We start from the raw sequence: 25,086 nt of genomic DNA, 5'->3' as shown, positions 1-25,086 counted from the left end.
GAATATGGTATAAAACTATACAGAATGTCCCGCCTCATAAACCGTGGTTTGAAAATTGTGAATTGTCAAAGTTGTATATAACGATAGGCTTAAGATGCCGCTCCGGACACATTCCATCAAAAAAATTTGCTTATTTGATGAGAAAAGTAGAATCACCCAATTGTGAATATTGCAACAAATTGGAAGATTTATACCATATCTTAACAGAATGTGCCAAGAACAGAATAGAGAGAGCTACAGCAATTACTAAATTAAATATGAATCTATTAGATATTGGTGTTTTCCAAAGTATCCTAACAGAACCAACGACATTATCGGCCAAAACTATTTATGATATAGTTCTGGCACACATGCAGCCTCTCTAAAAATTTAATATAAGATATAGCTAATTAATAATCATGTAACCTCGAGAAATAAGTTGGTATTATATTGTATTAGATAAGGTAAATTGTAAGAGAACAATGGGACTGACATATTTTGTATAAATATAAGCCCCTTAATTAAATAAAGATATAAAAAAAAAAAAAAAAATTTTTGTAAAGCGTAACTAACGAACAAACTTACTTTCGTATTTAAAATATATTTAATTTATTTTTGTAATTAAGTGTAATAAAGTTTTTATCAATATATAAACATATATATATATATATATATATATATGAATGGTAAATGTCTATAAGACTTTGGGATTCGAACTTTTACCATTATTCACTTGGTAAATATTGGGATTTACATGTTAAGTTTGGTTAGGTTGGAATGGTAAAAGTCCGAAAAAGTCGACCCTTTATAATAAATACTTACATTTACCAACTCATGTCGGTAAATCTTAGGTTTTACTGGAAAATCTTAAGATTTACCGTATTTCGAGCTTTTACAGTGACATATAAATATATACAAAACGATGATTCCAAATGAATTATAGGGCACAACCAGTGCAGAAACTTCACTTGTCCAAAAAGTACAAAATGCAAACCACGACGGACGGGACCCACCTGTATGTGCCTTGGCTCTGCAATCTTCAACGATACCAGCAAGCGATGCGAATTGATAAACGAATGCGAGCATCTAATGCCTGTTTGTTCCCAAAAGTGCCATAACGGAGCAGGCTATTATACATGCTCTTGCGAAGAAGGATATTCCATGGATACAATCAGTAAATACTTGTGCTTCGCTCCAGGTAAGACAGTATCCCTTGTTTGCACTTTGTCATTAGATTTAATGAAACAAAAAAATAAAGTCGGCAATTTGGCAAAGGTTGAATAGCTTGCCCGTAATCACCGCCATGGCCACTCTCTATCCCTCTCTTCAGAACGTCATTGGTTCTCTTGTCTCTTTTTCCTGTCTCTTACATGATGTACTACTATGAAAACCTTTATATTTCGTACAGTACATACATCGTATAATAGAGAGAATTAAAGTTATATGCGGTTGTTCTCATCTTATCATTTTGCATCATTAAATCATTTTGCAGATTTTCGCGAAATTTCGATGAATTGTTTGTTATGAAGTTTTAAAACGTTTTGAAATGAACACAGGTAGCTTAATTAGTTCGACGATTGTTGAGATTTCCTTTTTTTTTAGATCCGGAGGCGTTATTGTTTTTTAGTACAAAAAATGATATTCGTTACGTGAAAGTGAAGTCCAAAGAAGAGGTCATTGTTGCGACAGGAATCAAACAGGTTAGTTTTTGTGTAGACTTTACAATCCGGTAGGTACTGGCAGGTTGAGAAGTAAAATAGAGGCAGTAATATCGCTCGCTTCTCTAGTGATGTGAGCTTATAAGGCCGCAGGTACTAAGGTCCTGGGACCATGCCTCCGATTGTGCCGATAAAAAGTCATTGGGTTTTTCTTTTGACAAAGTCAAAGTCAAAGTCAAATTATCATTTTCAGCTCGGAGTTCATAAGAAAATTCTAGTTAATTTATTTAATTGATGATAAATAAATTAATCCCTTCGTCATAGGACCCTGCACCCTTCGTCATAGCCTAGATACTGCCGTACGTGTAGAAAACGAAGGCACGTTACATGGGCATACAATAGGCATTTAATAACTGAAGTAGGAAAACCTCTTAAAGTATTTTAGAATTAAACAGGGCCAAGTTGAATCAAGGCGTAGAAACATCCTACATTCAATCTATTCTACATTAGAGATAAATCCCGAGACGATTAGGATTTAATTTTGTGTAACTGTTCCAGGCTCATGGTGTATCCTATGATGGTAATTATCTGTATTGGGTAGAGACGGCAAAAGGTCACCAGGCAATCATGAGGGCGCAGCTGCATAACATGGCTGAGTCCAAACAGGTATTTTCATCAACATTTTTATTTATATTACGATTTTTCCGTGAATCCTATCAGATTATTTAGTCGACTGAGTTATTTGGAATAATAAATTAATTCGAAAATTAACCTCTAGAATTGGGCTATTTACTCAAATATTTCAAAATGGTTTTTTACAGCTAACATGATTTCCGTATCGATTATTATGTGTATTATATGTATGTCTATATATATATAAAAACAGTAGTATATCCAAAATATAAAAAAAAAATAACTTGCGTCTTCTTGGGGTTGAAGTAGATTAGGTGTAGCCGGCCCCAGTCCGAGACTGCTTAATTTAGACTCGATTTCAGATACAAGTTTGTTCCGGTTTTCGTCGACGTTTTCCCGAGAAATATTTTAATTCGTTTGATTCAGTGGTTTGGTCTTGAAAGAGCAACAGACAGGCAGAGTTATTTTCGCATTCATAATTTTAATATAGATAAAAAGATTTGCAATCATTGATTCTTAGTGCAATTGTGTCTCTAGGTCTTAGCAGCTTTCGGTATAGAAGACCCAGGAGACATAGCAGTGGACTTCCTCGGAGACAACATATACTTCAGCGATACGGCGCGAGGGATCATCTCAGTGTGTCGGTCAGACGGCTCACTGTGTACCACTTTACCAGCAAACACGAAAAACCCTAGATTTGTCACCTTAGAACCTAAACAAGGGTAATATTTTTTAGTAATATTTTTTTTTTTTTATAATATAGGTATGCGGATTTGCGTTTGGGCGACTTGATAGCAAGTGGACACTACCGCCCATATACTTTGGCGCCTTAAGAAATTCCTAACATCGCCAATTCGCCACTAACTTTGGGAGCTAATATACTAAGTCCCTATGTCTGAAGTTTCACTGGCTCACTCAACCTTCAAAACGAAAAACAACAATGCTAAGGTTTATTGTTTTCCAGTAGAATATCTGATGAGTATACAGTACCTACCCAGATGGGCTTGCTTAAAGCCCTACTTCTACTTTCAAATACTTAGTTATATGGGGAAATTGGACATTCAAAATTAAATCGTACTATTAATTAATCAAAATCATCATTACGCTTTTAGAAGCCCTTAAATCGTCAAGTTGTCAAATCGTCAAACAGTGAATGTAAAGCTATCATCTGTTCGGAATTTAAATTATACAAAAAACTCAATAATTTAAAACACAAATTGTCTCAGTATATCGGGGTTCTAGGGTAGAGACTATGGGACGTTTTGGAAAGTAAAAAACAGACTCTTAACGAGTTATATTTGCGCACTGAGCAGTTGCGTAGCAAGGTGAATAAATGTCCCGGTGAGGCATTGCTATGAGAAAAATCTGTATATTAAATCGTGGACCAATTTTATTCAATTAGCGAGTCCTTTTGAATTCCTTAATAAATGTCAAAAATTATCAGTTATAGTTTAATAATTATGTATTATGTTGTTATAATTAAGATATTTTTTCGTTTTTTACGTAGACTTATGTACTGGGCTGATTGGCATGATAAGGCAGTTATCATGTCAGCTAGGATGGATGGTTCTCAATCAGATATCCTCGTCGGAAACTTAAGTTCCTTCGCCACAGGCTTAGCTCTGGACTCTTTAAATGGAAGACTATACTTTGTGGATCGGACAGTCAAAGTGGTTAGGTTGAAGGACAAGGTTGTATATGTAAGTTTTTTTTTTTTAATATTGGACAACATCACTTACATTACTTTGACCCCAATGTAAGTAGCTAAAGCACTTGTTTTATGGAAAATCAGACGGAACGGACAGTACCACAAACACCCAGACCCAAGACAACGTAGAAAACTAATGAACTTTTTCTACATCGACTCGGCCAGGAATTGAACCCGGGACCTCGGAGTGGCGTACCCATGAAAACCGATGTACACACTACTCGACCACGGAGGTCGTCAAATATTTTTTTTAATTGTATTTATATTTTTTTTATCTCTTTAACATTTGACAGCCTTTAAGCCTTTAACTTTTGAAACTTCGCTTGTAGTTAATATTAAGATACTTCGTTTGTTTGTAGATATACTTATTTTTAAAATTATACACTACTAGTTTTCGCCTGCGGCTTCGGCCGCGTGTTAGGAGATCATACGTTTGGTCTAAGAAAATTAAAAATGTAGGTTACATTCTTCCTTGTGTTTTAAGCCTGTTTCGTAACAAAATTCATCAAATTGATTCAGTCGTGTTGCCGTGAAAGCGTTACAGATTGTCAGACTAAGTTACTTTCGCATTTATAATATTAGTATAGATATGGATTAACAGTTTGCAATATTCGTTGATTCATACAAACTAGGTGAGGAAATTCTAGTAAGGATCTTAATACGATAATGTTGTCTGTCGTTTTAAAGAATTAAAATAAGTTAAAAGTTGAATAAGCCTTGTTCTTGAAACAAGACGGTACATAATTGAATTCTTTATTGTCTCCGCCCTATTTTAGCATTATTGACGGACATATAATAGTTAGGCGTATTGTACGGTTGGTCTGTAAAAAAATTAAAATCAATTTCTTCTAGTTCTTATTCCAAGAGCCGTTCCACCACCCATACTCGTTGGCCGTGTTCGAGAACACAGTTTATTGGAGCGACTGGACAACGAACACCATCCTGACGGCAGACAAAATCCACGGCACCTCGTTCAATAGAAACGTACTGCTTCGATTGGATATGCCTGTGTTTGGTGAGTCATAACTTGAAATTTCATTTAGTTTAGTTTGAGTTTTCATTTAATTCTAGAAAATTGTACCTTATCAATCGTCCATCATAAAACAAGTTCTGTATCAAATCGACTGCTATAAATATTTTGTATCCATTTTTTTTTTCTCTGACAAAACTGCTCGCTAATTTTCACTATTGAACTGCAATTCTGATCCTCTGGTTATTCAGTCCTGTCACCAGTGGAGATGGAATAGGACGGAACAATGTCGTGTCGTCTCATTCGTCTTTGATGACCAATATTGCTATAAATTACAAAAGAAAACTTACGAATGTCTCTAAAATAGTCAGATCATACGTAATGTCACCTCATGGTAATAATTTTAAGTAATATGTTTGAAGAATTCATTTGTCTGATTTACACTGGATTCCGTCTCCCCAAAGTCAATTCATCTTTCTTTGGGGAAAGTTGATTTCCATACGGGATAAGTAAGGATTCAATTATTGTATTCAATTATCTTTGTAAGTGATTGTTAGAAAAGAGTAACTACTACTGAGTTATATACTCCGAATTAATGGTAGTGGTGGCTTTAAAATTAATTAAATCATGTAAAAAGACAGTACGGAAGTGCTCGTAGGATCCAACTTGAATAAAGTATATTTTTATATTTTTTTACAGATATGCACCTCTACCATCCAATTCTGATGAAAAATACTCAAAACCCATGTAACCACAACCTGTGCGCCATCTGTCTGGTCACCTCCAACACGACTCACGTGTGCGCTTGCCCTGATACGATGGAAATGATAGGAAATCGTTGCCAGGGTAAGTAGATTACTGTATACGTGTGTTATTTGAAGTATTCAAATAAAATGAACAAAACCATTAAATACATATAAACACATAATCTTTTCTGGAGTAATGGAATATTCCGGAAAGTTCATTGAAGAATCTGACTGAATGTGTTTGTTGATCAAAACTATTCCTTTAAATTTACTACATTTTCATTAATTTACAAATGGATGCAATTTCGAATTGAAAATAATGTCGAATATTAAAAATATTTAAAATATTCATTATCCATTTAAACACAATCGTCCGACTGCAAATGAAGAAGCGGATTCCAGAAATCTATTTGAAGGTGGTACCAGCGTGGACTCTATGATGGCTACTAATATTCTGGGGATGTGCTTTGTCGTTTCCAGTGCGCGCGGGCGAGCGGCCGCAGTTCGTGCTGGTGGGCGCGGGCTCGCACGTGACGCGCGTGCGCCGTGACGTCATCGGCAACCCGGAGCTGCACGACACGCATCTGGACGTCGACCGGCTGCAAGCTCTTGCCTACGACAACTACAGAGGTCAGGGTGTTCTTGGACGCAATCGTATATTGTCAATGAGTCATAATAAGTATATTCATTGAAAGAAATCCGTTCATTGTGTACGTTTTAACGATTATAAAACTTAACTTATTTTCTGTTTATTCTTTCACATATTCGTCGCATACACATTTAATCATTAATATTATGGTACCCCTCCTAGATAATCACAATTGTGAATTCCAACATTAATAAGGTACTCAAACGTTGTAACGTCTATTGATGGTAGGGCTTCTTGCTAGCACGTCTGTAGGTACTACCCACACACTCTAATGCCAAACAGGAGCAGAACTTAATATTATTCTGTTGCGTTTTGAAGAGAGCCAGTGGAACTACACGCCGAAGGGACATAACATCTTATTTCCCAAGCCAGTGGGGCATATGAGGAATAGGTTTCTTATAGCAGAAAGCCTATGGGCGGTGGTGATCTCTTACCATCAGACGCCCTACTTGTCAGTCCACCTACTTACCTGATATTTAAAAATATGTTTCGAATATCGATCAGTGAATTAACTGGTATTAAATAAGGAATATATAGAAATTGGTAAAATTTAATCTTACAGATACCCTATACATATATGACAGTCAGCAAAAATCTATCAACTACATGAATTTGAGCGACTTTACGCTCGGGATTACGCATGTACTCATGAACAAGGGGTTAGAAAACGTCGTCGACATGGATTATGGTGAGCTCTCGTTTCCATTACCTTTTGTTTTAGACTGGAATATACGCAAATATATATTAGTCTAAGAGATTGTCATGAATTATGTTTCGGTTTTCCTTTCCTGTAATTCTTTGTTTAGGTTTGAAGTCTTTGCATTTCTATTTGAAATTTAAAAACGTTTTAAATTTTAAAATATTCATTATTCAAGTAGGCTTATACAAGCATTTTTTAATTGTCATGTTACAGTAACAGCCTGTAAATTTCCCACGGCTAGGCTAAGACTTAGAGAGAAGGCCTCTATTTGAGGAGAAGATTTGAGTTTTTTCCACCACGCTGATCCAATGCGGGTTGGTGGATAGGATACACAAGTGGCAGAATTTCGTTGAATTTAGTCACATGCAGGTTTCCTCAATATATTTTCGTTCACCGCCGAGGACGAGATGAATTATTAACACAAATTAAGCACATGAAAATTCAGCGGTGCTAGCCTGCGTTTGAACAAGCAATCATCGGTTAAGATGCACGCGTTCTAACCACTGGGCCATCTGGGCTCCGTCAGGTTACAGTGTTGAATGAAATGTAAATCTACCCCCGATTCAGAAAGTAGATTCTACCGAGAAGATCCAGGAATCATATATCTTTCCTAAATAGACAACTTATTAGCAATCATTGGTTTAATTTTCAGGATTACCAAATACCTAATCGGCATATACCAAAGCTTTAAATAAGGAAAAACAACAATTGTATTAATATACGATAAGTGTAGTATGTATGTTTTTATTAGCGCAGTTGTATTTACGAGAGATTATTCATCCATTAAAATGGCCACTTTGCCTGCCTGTTGCAAGCAAAGTTGAACCAGCTTATACAATTATCTTACAACAATTTAATCCAGATTTCGTATCGGACACTCTGTACATACTGGACGCTGGTCGTCGTCTCATAGAAGTAGTTTCCCTGAGTACCAGACACAGCGCGATAATCTACTATTTTACACATGAAGAGATACCGATGAGTCTCTGTTTGTTGCCTGACTATGGGTAAGTGTTAAAAGATTTCCATAATTGTCAGGAGAAAGACGATTTGCTTAACTTTTTTAATGAAAGAAGCCGTGGCTTAAGGCTTGTTCCAACAATGTATAGAGTCAAAGACTCGATCCTAACCCCTTAAGCCATTGCCACCCCTACTCCTACAAGTTTTAGGCTTAATTAGAAGGATAAATAGGAATACTAGTAGTTCCTTAATGGGGCATTGCTATTATTCCTTTTTATATTATAGCATTAACATTACATTAACAGCCTGTAAATTTCCCACTGCTGGGCTAAGGCCTCCTCTCCTTTTGAGAAGAAGGTATGGAGCATATTCCACTACGCTGCTCCAATGCGGGTTGGTGGAATACACATGTGTCAGAATTTCGTTGAAATTAACCACATGCTGGTTTCCTCACGATGTTTCCCTTCACCGCCGAGCACGAGATGAATTATAAATACAAATTAAGCGCATGAAAACGCAGTGGTGGTTGCCTGGACTTGAACCCACAATCATCGGTTAAAATGCACGCGTTCTAACCACCGGGCCATCTCTGCTCAATTTTATTATAAGCATCGTAATAATTTTATGAACTATCTAAAGGTACAGAACATATTATACTATAATGCAGTACGCTGTACAGTACGTTTTTGTTGGAAAAACCCAGTAACATTTTATAAACCTGACTCGAGATTAGAACCAGGGTGGATAGAATCTTTGGATGCTCAAAGAATCTACTTTTTATGTAGTTCTCTAATTATTTTTTAAACAGGAAACTTTTGGTCGCTGTTCTGGAGAGTGATGAAAACAATGAAATCCACATAGACTCCATAGCACTGGACGGCGAAGACAGGCAACACGTTCTCTTAAACAATATTATTGGTAAGTTTGGAGGAGAACTACATATTAATTTTACGAGCCAGATATTAAAGCAATAAGCGACGATTAAGTGCCTTTTGATTCACATATTATTTTAAGAGCTGATTCTAAAAAGAAATGTAGGCTTCATCTCACTTAAAAAAATGTTTTTAAATATTTTTCGCCATTTTTTTGTATCTTAATTTCATTGTGGTTATAACCCAGGTCCGAACATTCGAATCCGCTATTCTCCCGACTTGAATCTTGTATACATATCTGATGAAGGCAGAGGGGTCATAGATGTCATGCATCCTGAAGGTAAGTGTAGACGTACAAGCAGAAATTGAATTAATAATATTGCGTCAGGAATTGTTGAGAGTTAAGAGAAGTTCGTGTATAAACAATAACATTTTACCTGTATAAAGAAAAAACACACCGCCTTTTTTTAAATGTTGCCAAAAGTTCTGTAAAAATATAAATTCTCCTGGATCTACAGAAGCTCAAAGTATCATTTATAATAACATTCTCCTGACTTGAAATTCAACTACATTTATTTCAGTTGGTATATTTTTAATAAGGATTAAAAAAATGATGGAGTAAATAACTAAAATGATGAGATCAATTAAACTAACCAAATCCTAAACTGTGATCATTTCGAAAACTGGAGATCAGTGTCGGATAGTAAGTACTCTTACAAAATACCATATTTTATTGATGTAATATTTTTTAAATCAGGCAAAGGCAGAGAGGTATTCAGAGAAGTGTTAACAACTATCGGTAGTGTGGCTTCGACAAGCACGCACTTGTTCTGGACAGACCGACACTCGTCTAGACTGTACTGGGCGGACGTTCACGAAGCTACACATAGGATACGGCGAATTGAATTATGTAAGTAAATATATACACTATCCTCCTAATATATATGAGTAATGGTTGGTGTGTCTGTCTGTCTGTAACTTTTGAATGGTTTTTAGCTATTTCGGTTATATACATTCAGCATATTTGTATGTATGGATACGACAGGTGTTCTCGTAGTCAAGCTATTTATAAAATTATATAATTATGGATGAAATTACTTATAAACGGACTGATAAATAGGCCAGATGATGGTAAGTGATCACCGCCATTACAAATAGACATAACGCTGTATCAAATATTATCCCTTTCATCGTTAATTCGCCACCAACCTTGGGGACCACGACCCTTCAAACCGTAACAAAATATTACGTAAGTATTACTATTAGGCAGAGAATGTCTGATGAGAGGGTAGTACCTATCCAGGCGGCCTTGCACATAGTCCTACAACAAAGTAAAAATTATGGGGTAGGTGCCAAAAATATAATTATTATAAAATTTCGTTTTTTTTCTGATATTATTGGAAATTTTTATATTTAGAAATTAGTTCTAAATTAAAGCTTAAAATATCTTAGTAGTTTATGTTACTTTTTGTAATCTTATGTTTTTAATATTTTTTGTTGTATTTACTCAAGATCAACATATACACTTTAATAATAAAAAATTATTTATTTAAAATATTATATATCAAAGAATGAATGTATACAAGAGTGGAACATTCTAGCAATATTCCCGAACGACACAAACCTGCACGTGCTCGCGACCTCACTCCCCCCGCGGGGCGCGCTCGCGGCTCACGCATGCTCTGCGGGCGGCGCGCCGTGCTCGCACGTGTGCGTCCAGACGCGCAACGGGAACACTTCTGGGCATCGCTGTGTGTGCTCGCCCGGATTCAAGATGGTGAACGGAGACTGCTTGGAAATTATACACTGTCGCTCCGACGAGTTGTACTGCCACAGGAGCAATCAGTGCTTCCTGAAGACTGCGAAATGTGATGGGGTCAAGGATTGCAAGTATGGGGAGGACGAAGAAGGGTGCGCTGGTAAGAAAATTGTTTATTTTAATGCAACGGTCATATAAATTATGTTAAAGAGCTGGTCGTAAAATAAAAAAAATAAAAAAATGGTTTCCCACTAAAATTTTTTTTTCAGCACCCGTAACACAGTCTCCACTATTTTGTAAACATGATCAAACGAACTGCCACGGTGTCTGTATATCGAAGAACGATGTTTGCAAAGGAAATACAAGCGTGGGTGAGTTGTCGAGTAAAATATTACAACGCTTACTGAGATAATTATATATTGTATTTATAATAATTTACAAATTATTATTGTATTTTACAAACCAATGAATGTTCACGATTTTCAATGTTTATTAACGGACCGACGTTGTTGTCTAGCTGGAATGAGGAAACTTATACACACACACATGGTGTGTGTTGCACATCATTGCGCTATAGTTTTGTGAATGGTTTTGGATATTCGCGTTGCAGTGTCTTGCGCGCAGTGGGAGTGGGCGTGCGCGTCGGGCGCGCTGTGCGTGTCGCGCACGCTGGCGTGCGACGGGCGCGCCGACTGCCCCGACGGCTCCGACGAGAGCCCCGCCGCCTGCGACACCGGCACCTGCTTTCGCACCGAGTTTATGTCGGTATCTCCCGATATCCTTAACTGTATCATTCATACACAACTGCTATCAAGTTGTGGATGTTTCCTTACGATACATCCCGATAAGGAACGGGACTCGTAAAAGTTAAGTCGTCGTTCTTACCGACATTATTTGGCCGAAAGAATTTTATGGAGTATTTTTATGTACTCTATGTCGACACTGTCAATCGTATACCTAATTATTTGGTACTCAACTTGATTTAATTCATTTACCAGGTGTGGATCCGGCAACTGCATCCCAATCACTTGGCACTGTGATGGTGGGGAAGACTGCGCTGACGGTTCTGACGAAATAAATTGTGGTGAGAACATTTCAGATATTTACAGAAATAAAGTTTATTTATTTTCAAAAAACTTATATCTAACATTACATTAAACCAATGCGTTAGCTAAGTTGACTACCAAAACATTATTGTAATAATTCCTCATTTAAGTTTAACAATATAAATCAATTTATAAAATCCCATAACAAATTAAAAAATAATATCAATAATTCAAAGTCAAAATAATCAAAAATTAAAATACACAAAATAACATTCAATAAACAATAACAAAATAAAATATTTATATTACATTTAAAAAAATAATTTCAAGTTAGTGTGAAGTGAAAATTAACAATGATAACATATGTTCTAGTTTGTTCATTAAAAAAAATATATATTAAATGACTCAGACCTTGTGACAAAAGGTAGTCAAATTTGAAAAAAATAATTAAAACAGATCTACGTTCATATATGTGGGTGGTAAATGTACCATTTACTAATTTCATCGGAAAATGCAGGTTTCCTAAAGATATTTTCCATCATCGTCACATCATCACAGCTCAATATCTAACTAGGGGGTTGGCAAGTCCTTTTAGTTTGTTGTCGCTTACCAATTGAATTACTTTGTTCCAGAGAGCAATGAGTATCTTTGTCCAGAACATTTGTTCCAATGCAAAAATAACACTTGCATAGATTTGTCCAAGCGTTGCGATGGCAAGTATGATTGTGAGGATCATGATGATGAGGATGACTGCGACATTTCGGAGTTGTTTGAAGAGTCGGTGAGTTTTCAGTGGAAGTTTTCTTTGGAAAGTAGATGATTTTGTTAGCTACTAGTAAGAATACCTAAAATCGAATGTATATTTACATTGTGGTCGAGGGCTGAAGCCCCGGATGTCCTCTAAATCTGGCTTTATATTTACAAAAACCTAATATTTTAAATTATTTAAAAAAAACTTAACAATGTTAATTGTATTGCGGAGTCCTGAGGAACTAAATAGTGAAAAACCTTAAAATTTTGCGTGAAGTTACGAGTACCACATCAAGTTGATAACATCGTCTATGATTAAAATTAATTCGAGAGGACTTCGAACGCCAAATCGCCTGAACATCTACTTGAGTACAAAGTCTTTTGCATTAACAGGAAAACCTGCTGACGTGTATGCCATGGGAGTACGCGTGCGAACACAACAGCAGCATCTGTTTGCCCATGACAGCTCGGTTAGATATATTAAACAATCTACTTAATTTTATATGTTGAATAAGCACGGATGTATTGTTATCTATTTTCTCGCATGTCAAGAAGGTCAAGCTAGTATAGTTGAACATCCCCAGAGTTTCTGGGGAATAGGCGACTTGATGATTTATGGTTGTGGTATAAACCCCAGGCTTGCTAATAAATACTGGTTGGGTTTATGTTACCTGAAATTCTTCATTAATTTTTATTTTTATAAAGGTATGTACTTACTAATGTACTTATTTAAGTCATTAATGTGAATAATTATGTATGTAAAAATTGAAGTTTGGAGTAATTGAAATAAAGTATACTGTAACAAGTATTAGGGCCTTAATTCCAGTAACAAATTGATACTTTATCGCTATCGAATCCAAGACTGGCTTTAACCATATAGGCCCCCAGGGCTGTACATGCTTTCGACCTTTTACATGGCCAGGGTCGGTCTGGGAAGGTCCAAGTCGGCCCTTAGAAAACTGCATGTTTTCTAAGTAACGACTTTTTTTGTTCGTAGCGAACGTAATTGCAACGAGTCGAGGACCGCTGGGTTGAGTTTATATAAGAAGCAGGGGACACCAGATTTCTCCAATTTGGCTCCTTGGGCCGTCGCCTCATGGCTAACGCCGGCACGACGTTTAGCTGTTTTCCCATTCTACTATTCTTTCATACATAATTCGACAAACTTCGACTATTCAATCCAATTTGCTTTTTTGATCCAATTTTTAAACAAGCACTTTTAAACTTACCTTAATTTTATCACCGGTTCAGAATGTAGATTCTACCGAGAAGATCAGGCAATCAAATCAGTAGTAGTCTCTTTCAACATTTAAAATACAAAATTATGATGTTAAGTTAGCCAAATACAATTATACATGTTTATAATATATCCTGCCTGAAAGTCAACTATCCATATAATCTATATAATCCTTTACTCCAGACTGAACATAACTAATGTCAGTAATTTAAAAGAGATACCTACGAACTATGTAATTGTTGTTGGCAAATGACAGATGCAACGGAAAGGTGGACTGTCCGGGCGGAACGGACGAGACTGGCTGCTACCTGCACTGCTTATCGTACAGGGGGTCTTACTATTCCTGCAAGCAGGAGTTCATGTGCTTATCACAACGCCGCTGGTGTGATGGACATACGGACTGTGGGGACGGCTCCGACGAAACCGCGGAGGCGTGCGCGATGAGTTAGTATATTTTTATATCATATTTAGGCGGACGGGTATGTGGGTGGGTCGTCTGATGGTGAATGGTCACCACTATCCATAGACATTAATACTCTAAGAAATATTAATCATTTATTTTATCACCAATGCACCACCAAACTTGCGAACTTAGTTGTCATATCCCTTGTGTAGTTACATTGGCTCATCCACTCTTTAAGTCGGTACTCAACAACACTCAAGTGTTGCTGTATGATGAATATATCATGACTTGGTAGTAACTAACCAGACGAGCTAGCACAATGCCCTTCCATTAATAATAATAATAAAAATCTTTTGCCCAAAGACAAATTTATCATACAAAAGATGGTATTATCATAGATGTCCCCAAAAAAAGATGCTTACTGGAGAACATACATCCATAAAAAAAATTGTGATCCTTAATATACAGATATACTGGCTCACTGGCAATTAACGGAATTATTTTATTTATTCTATCAAAACAGACTATTAAATGGGACATCTGATAATGTCACGACGCCCATAGACATTGGTACTGTAGGTTTACATAAGTTGACGTCTGTCTGACGTCGTTTCCTCTACCTATAATCCATAACAATTACTAATGATATTGTTTATCGTCCGTAGTGAACAAAACCCTGCCCGTCGACTTGTCCCACCAAGTGGAGAGTTGCAGTAAGGGCTACCGCTGCGACAGCGGGCAGTGCGTGGAGTGGACGCGCGTGTGCGACCGCGTGCGCGACTGTGCGGACGGCTCCGACGAGGGGAGACTCTGTGGTGAGACTACCTTCATTTATTATTGTACAAAGTACTCAGCCCATATTAAAATGTTTTTTTTTTATCAGCGAAATAATTATAGGAATAAATTTAAGTGAACTTTCCCCTAAGAAGTGGTAATGTATTTATGTATAAAATACTCGCATTTATATAGGAACACGAAATGCTGCCACGATGGGCAATCGAGGGGTTGCGCTAATCATAGCGATTATAATATGTACAATTACTAAAGGGGACTTATACGTGATCACAGAAAGTCCGTGCGCGCGGGACACGTGTGAGCACTCGTGCCAGCCCAGCCCACGCGGTCCGCACTGCACGTGTCCTCACGGGTACACCGTGAACGGAAGCAAGTGTCACGACGTGGACGAGTGCGCTCTGAGCACGTGCTCGCATGTGTGTCACAACTTGCCCGGTTCCTTCGTGTGCTCATGCCACGCGGGGTACGCACTCAGGTAGGTGTTTTTGGTAAATTTTCTGGTTTTAATATTAACCATCACGTTTTTAAGGATGAATCAATTTATTGTTACGTAAATCGAAACTTTTTCGAATATAGAACAATAATCCCAGAATGAGAGACTTGTTTCGATCATAATCTATTCCTTTCTCCTTTACTTGCGGTCCGTGCAGCGTGTACGTTGCATGAAAAAGCTTTGGTAAACAGTCTGACCAGCTAACGTACACAGTTAACATGAGAATGCATTTTAGTTCCTCGCTACCATTGAAGTTGTTGATACAAGTGTGTTAGCACTTAGCATTTATTTTATTGTGATTATATTTTATTGTTTTTATGTATAAAAAATATTACCATTAGTATTAATTCGATTTCAATAGTTGTTACATTTCACGTTGTTAATTGTCTACATCCGGTTTTGACTAAACTAATTTGTATTTTAAATTAAATCAAAACTGCATTTTGCTACAGTGGGAGGAGGGGCTTGTAAATGTTTAACACTAGGAGTGAACATATAGATTGGCATTCTTACTTTAATTGTCAGAATAGAAGGATCGAGCAAAGAACAATTTTTGTATAAGTTTTGATAGTGAAACACTTCAGGGTGAATAAATTATTGATCGTGAGGAAAGTTGTTATTTTATTCCAACACAAGCAAGTGCTTCAAGCACTGAGCAAAAAGTCACGAGATCAATTTTAAACAAAATTTTATCACATAACAATTCAGCTGTGTTTGCGTGGTCCATCCGAAGATCAGCATTCTTTCTATTCATTCATCATTACTTCTAACTAGATCCGATCGTCGTTCCTGCAAAGCTGTTCGCGGCCGTCTCTCCGTGCTCTATACCAAAAAGAGTTCCGTGTGGTCCATGACCAATCACATCCACAGCCTTCGGTATCACGACAAGGATGATAAAGAGATCAGCGATATTGATATCGCTGTCAGGTAAGATGTGTGAAAATTTTTGGTATTTATTATTGAGTGCCATTCGACTTGCTGCGACTAATGATCTAAAGACTGAAGGTAATTAACTAAATATCCACAAAACTTTATGTCGAAGTTCAAATACTCTGCTCAGCTGAACAGATTTCAGTTTAGACTAAAGTGGGTAGGTAGGTTTGAATGTAAGTTTTTGCGGAGATTTCGCCAATGATTTTCATGTTAAGATTCTTTAGTATAGAATTAATTCCACTCATAATTGTCTCATTGTTCTAATTGCTAGTTTTATATTGCTAAGAGGTCATGACTTGAAATCATTTATAATAAAATATCAAGTTCTTTTGACGTCACAAACTGTCCACCTTTGAGAACACACGTACTAATCTTTACTACCAAAAACATAAAACTATAAACGTTTAATCACTTCGCCTTTATTTTTAAATTCATTTTGTTTCTGTTAATAAGTAGGTATCATGTTAATAAAAATTTTTTCGAACTATCAACGTAAACCAAACCTGTATTTCAGGAGTGGGAAAATGTACGTAGCATCAAGTCAAACTGGTAAGCTGGTCGAGGTGAACTTACATGACAAAGGATCAGAATTTGGTGTGATCACTAACGTCGGGGTCCCTTCCAAGGTATGTTTTTCGTCTGATTGAATTTGATCAATCTGAGACAATTTACTACAAACAGCATCAATTGGTATGGATTGAAGGATGAGATTTTAATTACAGGCACAGGGGTCATAACGCATTGGCTTATTATGTTTTATTTCCTACGACACTAAAGTGCATGTGCGGTATTGACCATTTATCATCGGATGGTCCATTTGCTTCTTCGCCTACCTATTTTGTATAAAAAACGAAGGGTCTCCTGGGAACGAGCTGCTTTTAAATTAAGGACTAAACATCAGGCACAATGACATAAATTTATAACGTAACTATGACAAAAAATACAATTTATTATAAACGACATGTGATTTTAAACAATAACAGAAATTAAGTTCAAATAGTTTTTATGAAACCATATTTAATAAAAAGGTTCAAAGAGAAAGAGAGAAAAAGGTCGCCTGCAATGGGCGCAACGCATTCCTTACGTGACGATTTCGGCTAGTGTCACTTTACTGTAAACAGCGTAAAAGAACTTGAAAAACTTTGGGAACTTATAGTATATGTTCTCACTTGTGCCAGCAGTAACACTGGCTGGCTGGCTGGCTGGCTGGCTGGCTGGCGCACTATTATTACATGTTAGATAATTTATATATCAGACATAATTAAATTACCTTGTCTGAGATATTCTTGGAGAATCTTGCAGATTTAAATGCTGGTAGAGCTTTGTGAAAGCCCGTCTGAGAGGTACCATCTACTCATTAGATATTCTATCACCAAACATCAATACTTAGTATTGTTGTGTGTCGGTGTGCCAGTGTAATTACAGGCGCAACGGACATAACATCTCAGTTCCCAAGGTTGACGCATTGGTGTGACGTAAGGAATGGTTATTATTACTTACAGCGTTAATGTCTATGGGCGTTGGTGGCCACTTACCATCAGGTGGCCCATTTGCCCGTCCGCCGACCTATTATTTATATATGTAAAAGATTTCATGTACTCGTATATGGTGTTAAATATCTCTGAAGCTTCCCTTAAATCTACGTCGTGACCGTTTGTAGTGTAGTTATATTACATCAGAATTGATTGACTACAATTAACTCTTAGCTGAATGTGTCAGGTGTCAGCGGACTGGGTGACAGGTAACTTGTACTTCAGCGACGGTCACGGCCACGTGCGCGTGTGTCACTTCCGGCGCCGGCGGTGCGCGCACGTACTACAGCTGCCTTCCGCGGCAAAGGTGAGGCCGATGCATAAGTTAAGTTAAGTTTTAACTTCAATTGTATGGTTCATATTATTGGATTGAAGAAGAAGACTGCTTTAAAAATCTATAGTAAAATATAACTTAAATATTGACGAAATCCTTATTTCGTCATTCTCTTTTTATAAATAACTAACTAATAACTTTTTAAAAAACTTTGAAAATTATGATTTACAGATTACTGTATCTTTCATTACCCCAAGATCTGCTTAAATATTTAGCCCCTCGCTACTACGTACTTTCTTGACTCGTAATAAACAAAGCTCACTTATTAAGTTATTTCAAGGATAACTGATCATAATAACGTGATTTTTACTTAAGTAATAAAAAACTGATGACCATCAGGTGACCGCCCTGGTAGTTGACCCGGCGAACTATAAAATGTTCTTCTGCGTCAGTGAGGGAACAGAAGCCATCGTACGATCTGCCTCTCTCTCAGGCAAGAATGTATCAGACCTGACTTCAGTGGCAAGCTGTTCTGGTCTCGCTGCTGATTCCTTCTCCAAGATTGTGTACATCGCAAGTGATCCTTCAAGTATAATGCAAGTGGATTATGATGGTAAAGTGATGTGAGTATTTGCCAAATACCTCACTCTTAGTTAATTCTAAATATTTTAAACACTAAACGCGAAAAGCGATTGCAGAGAATACTAAAATTTTCTAAAGTAGATAATTACATCTTCACAATTAATTCTGTTACAGGATGACCATCTTCTCCAATAATCCCACCATCCATTCTCCCCAACATCTCGCGCTGTTCGAAGATCACCTATACCTCCTCAGTGGCACCCATCTAATTCGCTGTCTACTGTTCAGCTCCAAGACTTGCACCCCCTACAGCCATTTACCTAATGGCACCGCATTCGTGATCCAGCACGAGAGCGTTCAGAGGGATGACGTCCACGATGACTGCGAAACGATCACTTGTTCCAATATTTGCGTGATAGAGTCAATGGGTCCACAGTGCGTTTGTCACGACGGGACCTGGACTAGTGATGGGACGTGTCCACTGGTCGAGGATAGTGAAGTGAGTTGTTAATAGAAATATACTTCTATTTGTACGCCGTGTTTTTGCCGGCAAAGTATACAGAGCATTTTTTTTTTGGATGCCGTCGGGTACATATGTATCCTTGCCCAAGAGAGAACAGTGTTTTCTTGGATTTAGACCTAGCAATACTCTTGTGAGGAAACTTGCCAAGGATGTGAAGGGCTATGGGATCGTTTTTACAAACGCATCTGCTGACCTTCCCGAGTCGAGCACCGCTTTTAACTACGTGAAACTTGCCTTAGGGGAAGAGGCACGGTGACGGCCTTTTTCCCTATGCACGACGCTTTATCGCTGTAGCACGACAAGTCATATGCTGGTCATCAACCAATCAACCTCAGCAAGCATTCCCAATAGAAGGTCGATATCAAATAGACCGAATTAAAGTAAAATAGGCGAATAAGTGGTGAAACATATAAATTTAGTATAATATTAAAGATTAAATTGACTTGCAGTTAGCTTTTCATATTACATATAGTTTATTTCCATTGAAAACTTACTTTATCTCCGAATATTTTCGGTGTGTCTAGCTGGCGCGGTTCGAAGGTGTGGTGATAGGAACGAGCTCTACACGCGCATTGCCTGTTGTGGTGGTGACGTTGGTAGTGATTCTCTTCGCTCTTTACGTGTGTCTGTTCGTGCGTCGGCTCACGAAGAAGAAAAATGCAGCAAACTATATGCAGTGAGTTTATAATGCAATTCGATTGGACAGAAACCTTAATAATTTTTATCAACTTATTTGATATATAATCTATAAAAATACTTTATCTCTAAATAAATAACGACTTCTAGCGTTTATTTATATTCGAATGTGTACTTTATTACGTTTGGACCGCTTTCGGCCACGATGTAGTCAATTTCAAGAGACACAAGTTCGTTCTATAAAACGAGCTTCCAAAGGAGAATATAATTTTCAATAGCCAAATAATTTCTTGATTGTTTTACATGTCGGATTCGTCTCGATAAGCTCTAGCCGAATACATTGACCAATGAGGTGCGAGTATTTTTTTCCATAGGAGTTTGAGTTTATTTTTTTATAATAATCAAGTATGGCCCCAACCAATGCGCACTGTCATAATCTCACAAAAACGAACAAATTTCTGTATCCCATTGCAGAGTGCGGTACCAGAATACTCCGGAGGGAATGACCCATCTGTCAAACCCCATTTTAGATATGCCGGAAGCCGGTTACATTATCAAGTGGGTGGTATTTATTTTATTATTAATAAAAACGAATATGCTCAACAGATGATGGACTATTGTGGTTTAATTAAATAAAGTACATAGTCAGCATTTATCTGTCGGTCCGAATAAGATACACCCTTACGAACTTTTCAAAAAAACTTGGGGTAGTGTTGCCAAATTTAACTTCAAGCCAAGCTTGGTAGCAAAAGTTACAAACAATAAAAGGAACTCTTGATATTTATTTTTTAAATGTATTTATCTAATGTTAGATAATGATTAATAATTTAATTCTTATTGTTTCCCTTTTCAGCGGCATGGGACATGAATTTGTAAATCCACTACAATTTGTAAGAAACATGTGGCAAGAGTCCTTCCATAAGAAATCTAAGCCTATTGTGAGTTAATTGCTATAAATTTTATGATTATTATCATTAAATTTTATCAGGTTAGGTTAGGTCAGAAAAAGTAGTAAAATTGCCTATCTATAAATCTCTTTCTAAGTTTTTGAAGCCGCTAATATTTATATCGACTTTAATTTTAGTTCCAAAGTTTCGAATTTTATTGACCAATGATGTCGCGTCAATTCTCTGTCAAAGTTGTTTATTTTGCTTCACATATCTCGTGATTGGAATATACTATACCTACCTTCTAGTTATAAAAATGAATGGCCGCATCGAAAAAAAACCAGCGACAAGCTTAGCCTAAATTTGAACTGGTTCTAATCCCGGATCCAGCATTGTACAATATGATTTTATTATATTAAACGAATAAGCTAAAATTTCACGTAACAAGTTTTTATTTTTTCAGGGCACATCAGGTTTATCATTTGATACACATCAAGATCTCTCCGATACAGAGTCTGATTTAGATGTGAGAGAAAGCAGAAGAATGATCAAAGAATAAATCTTTAATAATTATCTTCTGGTGGTCAGAATGTTGTAAATATGTTATCAATACTAATAGTAATAATAAAAAATGTTTATTTGTTTGTATGTAGAGATAATCTTCGGAACTAATGATCTAATTCTAAAAAAAAATCACTGGTGGAAAGCTATATTATTACTGAGTGATATAGGGTATACATTATATTTATAACATATAATTTTATTTGTTAATAAATTTAACCCTTGCGAAGCCGGGGAAGGTCGCTATGACACGCCAACAAATGGACGACTTTCGCTCAAATGTTAACGGGAATAGAAACGAAACGAATGTAGAGAGAAGATAATCGCAAAATAAAACCGACGTTGGTATCCCTTTGGTTCAATCTCAGTATGATGGCTGAGGGTGTTACCACACCAATCGATCGATCGTCGCTCGATGTGAATAAATTGATGTCATTTTTAGCCGTTCGATAAAATATCGGATCAAACGGCAATTGATCAATTATTCTAGAATAATAGAGTACTAACAAATTTTCACTTTATCGCAATGGAATCGCAATTTAATCGTTGATGTCTAGCAGTTTTCCTATATTACTTGCGATCCAATTGCGGTTCGGTCGAAATTTTCTCGGAATAAAGTCGGGAATGTATTGTAACTGTTATAAAATGTATCGATGATTTGTTACAGTAAATATTGTAAATCGACGTCGACTCAATAATCAACGATCGATCGTTTGATGTTGTAACAAATCGTCGATCGACAGTAACGCGTTTGACGTCACTCATTTGAGCTTATGCTAAATATTATTCATGTCATTTTCAAATGTTGTTCTACTATTTAATAAGAAATTTTATATACAGCACTACCAATTCAAAATTACAGTTTTATAACAATCTTTTTTTGTGTGGCAGTCAACGTGTTAACTTACTATTCGACCATAGATCGATAGGTTTGAGAACACCCATATGTACTTAAAAAAATAATTACGATTTATATTTTTGTAATTTATTATTGTTTTAAGTTTACTGACTATGTAGAACACTTTTTTCGTTTAGTCCATTTGTTGGTAGGTCAGTGGTAATATTATATATGATATATGAATAAGCTAATACCAGTTGGTATTTGAGCTGTAAATTAACTGTTAAAATGAGTTAATTATGTAAGAGCATAATTAAAACTCTTTTGTTCATTAATACTGTAATTGTATGTATTAAAATAAATAATAATTCATGTTTTGTTATTTATATAACTTTTTTTAATTAAATACTCTTTCAATGAGGAATAAAATATTTATTACAAATTAAAATAAAATGAAGTCAAAATATGTACAGTAGTTGTAACTGGAATAGATGCGTTACATAAAGAACTTCTTTCTTGCTTCAATGTTTTCAATGTGGAATATAAATATTTCGGATTATTAAAATAAAGGGAATAAATGTAGTGGTCAAGATAGATTGAAAAATATAATATGTGTTTTAGAAATTTGTGAGTTTGATTCATTTGTATAATTTGTAAATATGTAATACAATTTATAATAGGTTGTATTAACACAATATAAAATAATTTTAATTCTTCATTGTAAATTGTTATTAATATATATTTATTGTTTTAGGCTCATCATTAATGATCAATGTACATAATGGCCAAATTCTGTGATATAATAAATGCTTATTCATAAAATTTTGTTGTTTTTGGAGTTATAACTTATCAAATGGAGTTTATAACCTTCACATGGGGTATTATTTTGTCAGTGTGACTTGTATTATTGCTGTATTTACTTGTATTTACTGAGATATTAAAATACATCTGGAAATTAGCAAGGAACTAAGGACAATACTATGAAAATAAAACAAGAATTTTAAGATCAATTATTTATTATCTAGTACATAAAAGTTAAGAATAATAGAACAAAAAAGAATAGTAATTTACTTCCATAGTTTCTTGATAGACATGTTTTTCTCGGAATCCTTTTGCATCACCTTGGCTACTGCCATTTCAAAGTCTTCCTGTGTGACATGGACTCTGCGTTCTCTGAGAGCATACATGCCTGCTTCAGTGCATACTCCCTTCACCTCTGCACCAGATGCCCCTGGCATCAACTCAGCTATTTTACGTAGATTAATACCTCTCGTAAGATTCATTTTACGAGAGTGAATTTTCAGAATGTCTAAACGAGCTTCCTCATTCGGTGGTGGGAACTCAATCTTTCTATCAATACGACCAGGTCTCAATAGAGCTGGGTCAAGGATGTCAATACGATTGGTGGCCATAATTACTTTGATGTTCTTTGTTGCTTCAAATCCATCCAACTGGTTAAGAAGCTCTAACATGGTTCTCTGTACTTCAGAGTCACCTCCGCTGCCAGACTCAATACGAGAGGAACCAATAGAATCAATTTCATCCATGAAAATGATAGATGGAGCATGCTCTCTAGCCATAACGAAGAGTTCTCTGACCATTCGACTTCCTTCACCAATGAATTTCTGCACAAGTTCAGAACCCGAGACTCGGATGAAGGTACACTCAGTGTGGTGGGCGACTGCACGCGCTAACAACGTCTTACCTGTACCTGGTGGACCATACAGCAGCACTCCTTTAGGTTGTGCAATACCCAATGCATCAAACAACTCAGGATGCTTCACAGGCAGTTCTATCACCTCTTTGATCTCTTTAATTTGCTTATCCAAACCTCCTACCATTTCATAGGTTGAATCTGGAACTTTTTCTACCATCATAAGAGACACTAAAGGATCGACTTTGTTTGGTAATATTTTATGAAGAGTGTAACTTTCGTTACGCAGAGCGACGCGGCAGTTCGCAGTAACATCATTGATATCAACGTTTTTGTCTAAATCTACTACGAACTTGCCTTCAGGATGAACTTTGACGAGTACCTTCTTTTTGTCCATTGGCTTGACGACTTCTCCTACATAGGAACCTTGTTCTTGCAGGAGTTGTAGTTCTTCACGTAACATGCGAACTTTAGCGTTGAGCTCATTACGCTGAGCTTGAAGACGTCGAAGATTTTGGGACTTTTCTGCTACTATTAGTTGCAGTTCTTCGATTTTTGTTGTGTAGTACGGCCGAAATCCTTCACCCTTCACGGAGTCCACCTCCATTTTAGTAAGCGTCATGGTGATATTTCTCAGTTACATTAATTAAATCGAAATATATATTTCAATTGTTTGAATCGGCAATCATGAGATTATTAGACGACGCAGAATGAATTACAAGTATAAGGGGATAATGACAATGACAGCTATATTTTCCAAGTCACTGTGAGACCACAGAGTATATAATAACTGCGTTTCTTGATAACTTAAAACAGAGTACATAACAACTTAAAAAGATAACAAACAAAAAATGTGCTTGAAATGTTATATTTGACTTAATAAATATTTAAATGAATTATTTGTTTTTAAAAATAAAATATATATCATCTTCTAATTATTTACACGATATAAACCGAGATGCCCATTATTATGACGTTTACATTAAGAATAAGATGTTAGTAAATTACATAAAACTTGATGAAACAGTTCATTTTATACTCAACCCTAGTCAAAAAAATTTGATAGTAAAAACAATAATTGTAAATTGCTATTTTAGTACTTTATTGACAACATTAAATATGCATAGGTTTATCTCCATTTGGCATCCTATCATATTATATCAAACATATCGAACACTTCATTTTACTATGACCGATTATTGACCAAATTACACGTTAGGTATAATACTTTTGTACCTACATGTCTATTAATAACTCTTATTACTGTATAACTACCGTCAGGTCAATTATTAAAACTGTAAACATATT

At 36.2% G+C, this 25,086-nt stretch overlaps 2 protein-coding genes across 2 annotated transcripts in view; one reads left to right on the top strand and one right to left on the bottom strand.

Annotated features, from left to right (window-relative positions):
* LOC125073269 (putative vitellogenin receptor) overlaps positions 1 to 22,940 on the top strand; it is a 34,133-nt gene extending 11,193 nt beyond the window's left edge. The window contains exons 6-36 of the mRNA XM_047684020.1: positions 923 to 1,177; positions 1,582 to 1,679; positions 2,196 to 2,303; positions 2,808 to 2,992; positions 3,778 to 3,970; positions 4,831 to 4,993; positions 5,648 to 5,794; positions 6,175 to 6,324; positions 6,906 to 7,031; positions 7,906 to 8,050; positions 8,812 to 8,921; positions 9,123 to 9,215; positions 9,633 to 9,785; positions 10,477 to 10,794; positions 10,904 to 11,005; positions 11,245 to 11,395; positions 11,633 to 11,718; positions 12,313 to 12,461; positions 12,824 to 12,900; positions 13,924 to 14,111; positions 14,736 to 14,885; positions 15,139 to 15,340; positions 16,133 to 16,285; positions 16,806 to 16,917; positions 18,011 to 18,130; positions 18,497 to 18,720; positions 18,854 to 19,178; positions 19,727 to 19,878; positions 20,313 to 20,396; positions 20,692 to 20,776; positions 21,189 to 22,940. Coding sequence (XP_047539976.1) covers positions 923 to 1,177; positions 1,582 to 1,679; positions 2,196 to 2,303; positions 2,808 to 2,992; positions 3,778 to 3,970; positions 4,831 to 4,993; positions 5,648 to 5,794; positions 6,175 to 6,324; positions 6,906 to 7,031; positions 7,906 to 8,050; positions 8,812 to 8,921; positions 9,123 to 9,215; positions 9,633 to 9,785; positions 10,477 to 10,794; positions 10,904 to 11,005; positions 11,245 to 11,395; positions 11,633 to 11,718; positions 12,313 to 12,461; positions 12,824 to 12,900; positions 13,924 to 14,111; positions 14,736 to 14,885; positions 15,139 to 15,340; positions 16,133 to 16,285; positions 16,806 to 16,917; positions 18,011 to 18,130; positions 18,497 to 18,720; positions 18,854 to 19,178; positions 19,727 to 19,878; positions 20,313 to 20,396; positions 20,692 to 20,776; positions 21,189 to 21,284 — 4,700 coding nt within the window. The 3' untranslated portion in view covers positions 21,285 to 22,940. The remainder of the gene's footprint in view (positions 1 to 922; positions 1,178 to 1,581; positions 1,680 to 2,195; positions 2,304 to 2,807; positions 2,993 to 3,777; positions 3,971 to 4,830; positions 4,994 to 5,647; positions 5,795 to 6,174; positions 6,325 to 6,905; positions 7,032 to 7,905; positions 8,051 to 8,811; positions 8,922 to 9,122; positions 9,216 to 9,632; positions 9,786 to 10,476; positions 10,795 to 10,903; positions 11,006 to 11,244; positions 11,396 to 11,632; positions 11,719 to 12,312; positions 12,462 to 12,823; positions 12,901 to 13,923; positions 14,112 to 14,735; positions 14,886 to 15,138; positions 15,341 to 16,132; positions 16,286 to 16,805; positions 16,918 to 18,010; positions 18,131 to 18,496; positions 18,721 to 18,853; positions 19,179 to 19,726; positions 19,879 to 20,312; positions 20,397 to 20,691; positions 20,777 to 21,188) is intronic.
* Positions 22,941 to 23,122: 182 nt separating this feature from the next.
* LOC125073486 (26S proteasome regulatory subunit 8) lies at positions 23,123 to 24,536 on the bottom strand. The gene has a single exon (XM_047684336.1). The coding sequence runs from the start codon at positions 24,398 to 24,400 to the stop codon at positions 23,192 to 23,194; it is 1,209 nt and encodes a 402-aa protein (XP_047540292.1). The 5' UTR covers positions 24,401 to 24,536; the 3' UTR covers positions 23,123 to 23,191.
* Between the last annotated feature and the right edge of the window lie 550 nt (positions 24,537 to 25,086).

The sequence above is a fragment of the Vanessa atalanta genome, chromosome 24 (assembly GCF_905147765.1).
Source record: "Vanessa atalanta chromosome 24, ilVanAtal1.2, whole genome shotgun sequence".
Taxonomy (NCBI): domain Eukaryota; kingdom Metazoa; phylum Arthropoda; class Insecta; order Lepidoptera; family Nymphalidae; genus Vanessa; species Vanessa atalanta.
Note: the sequence above shows the minus strand (reverse complement) of the source record. Positions and strands in the feature narration are given on the sequence as shown.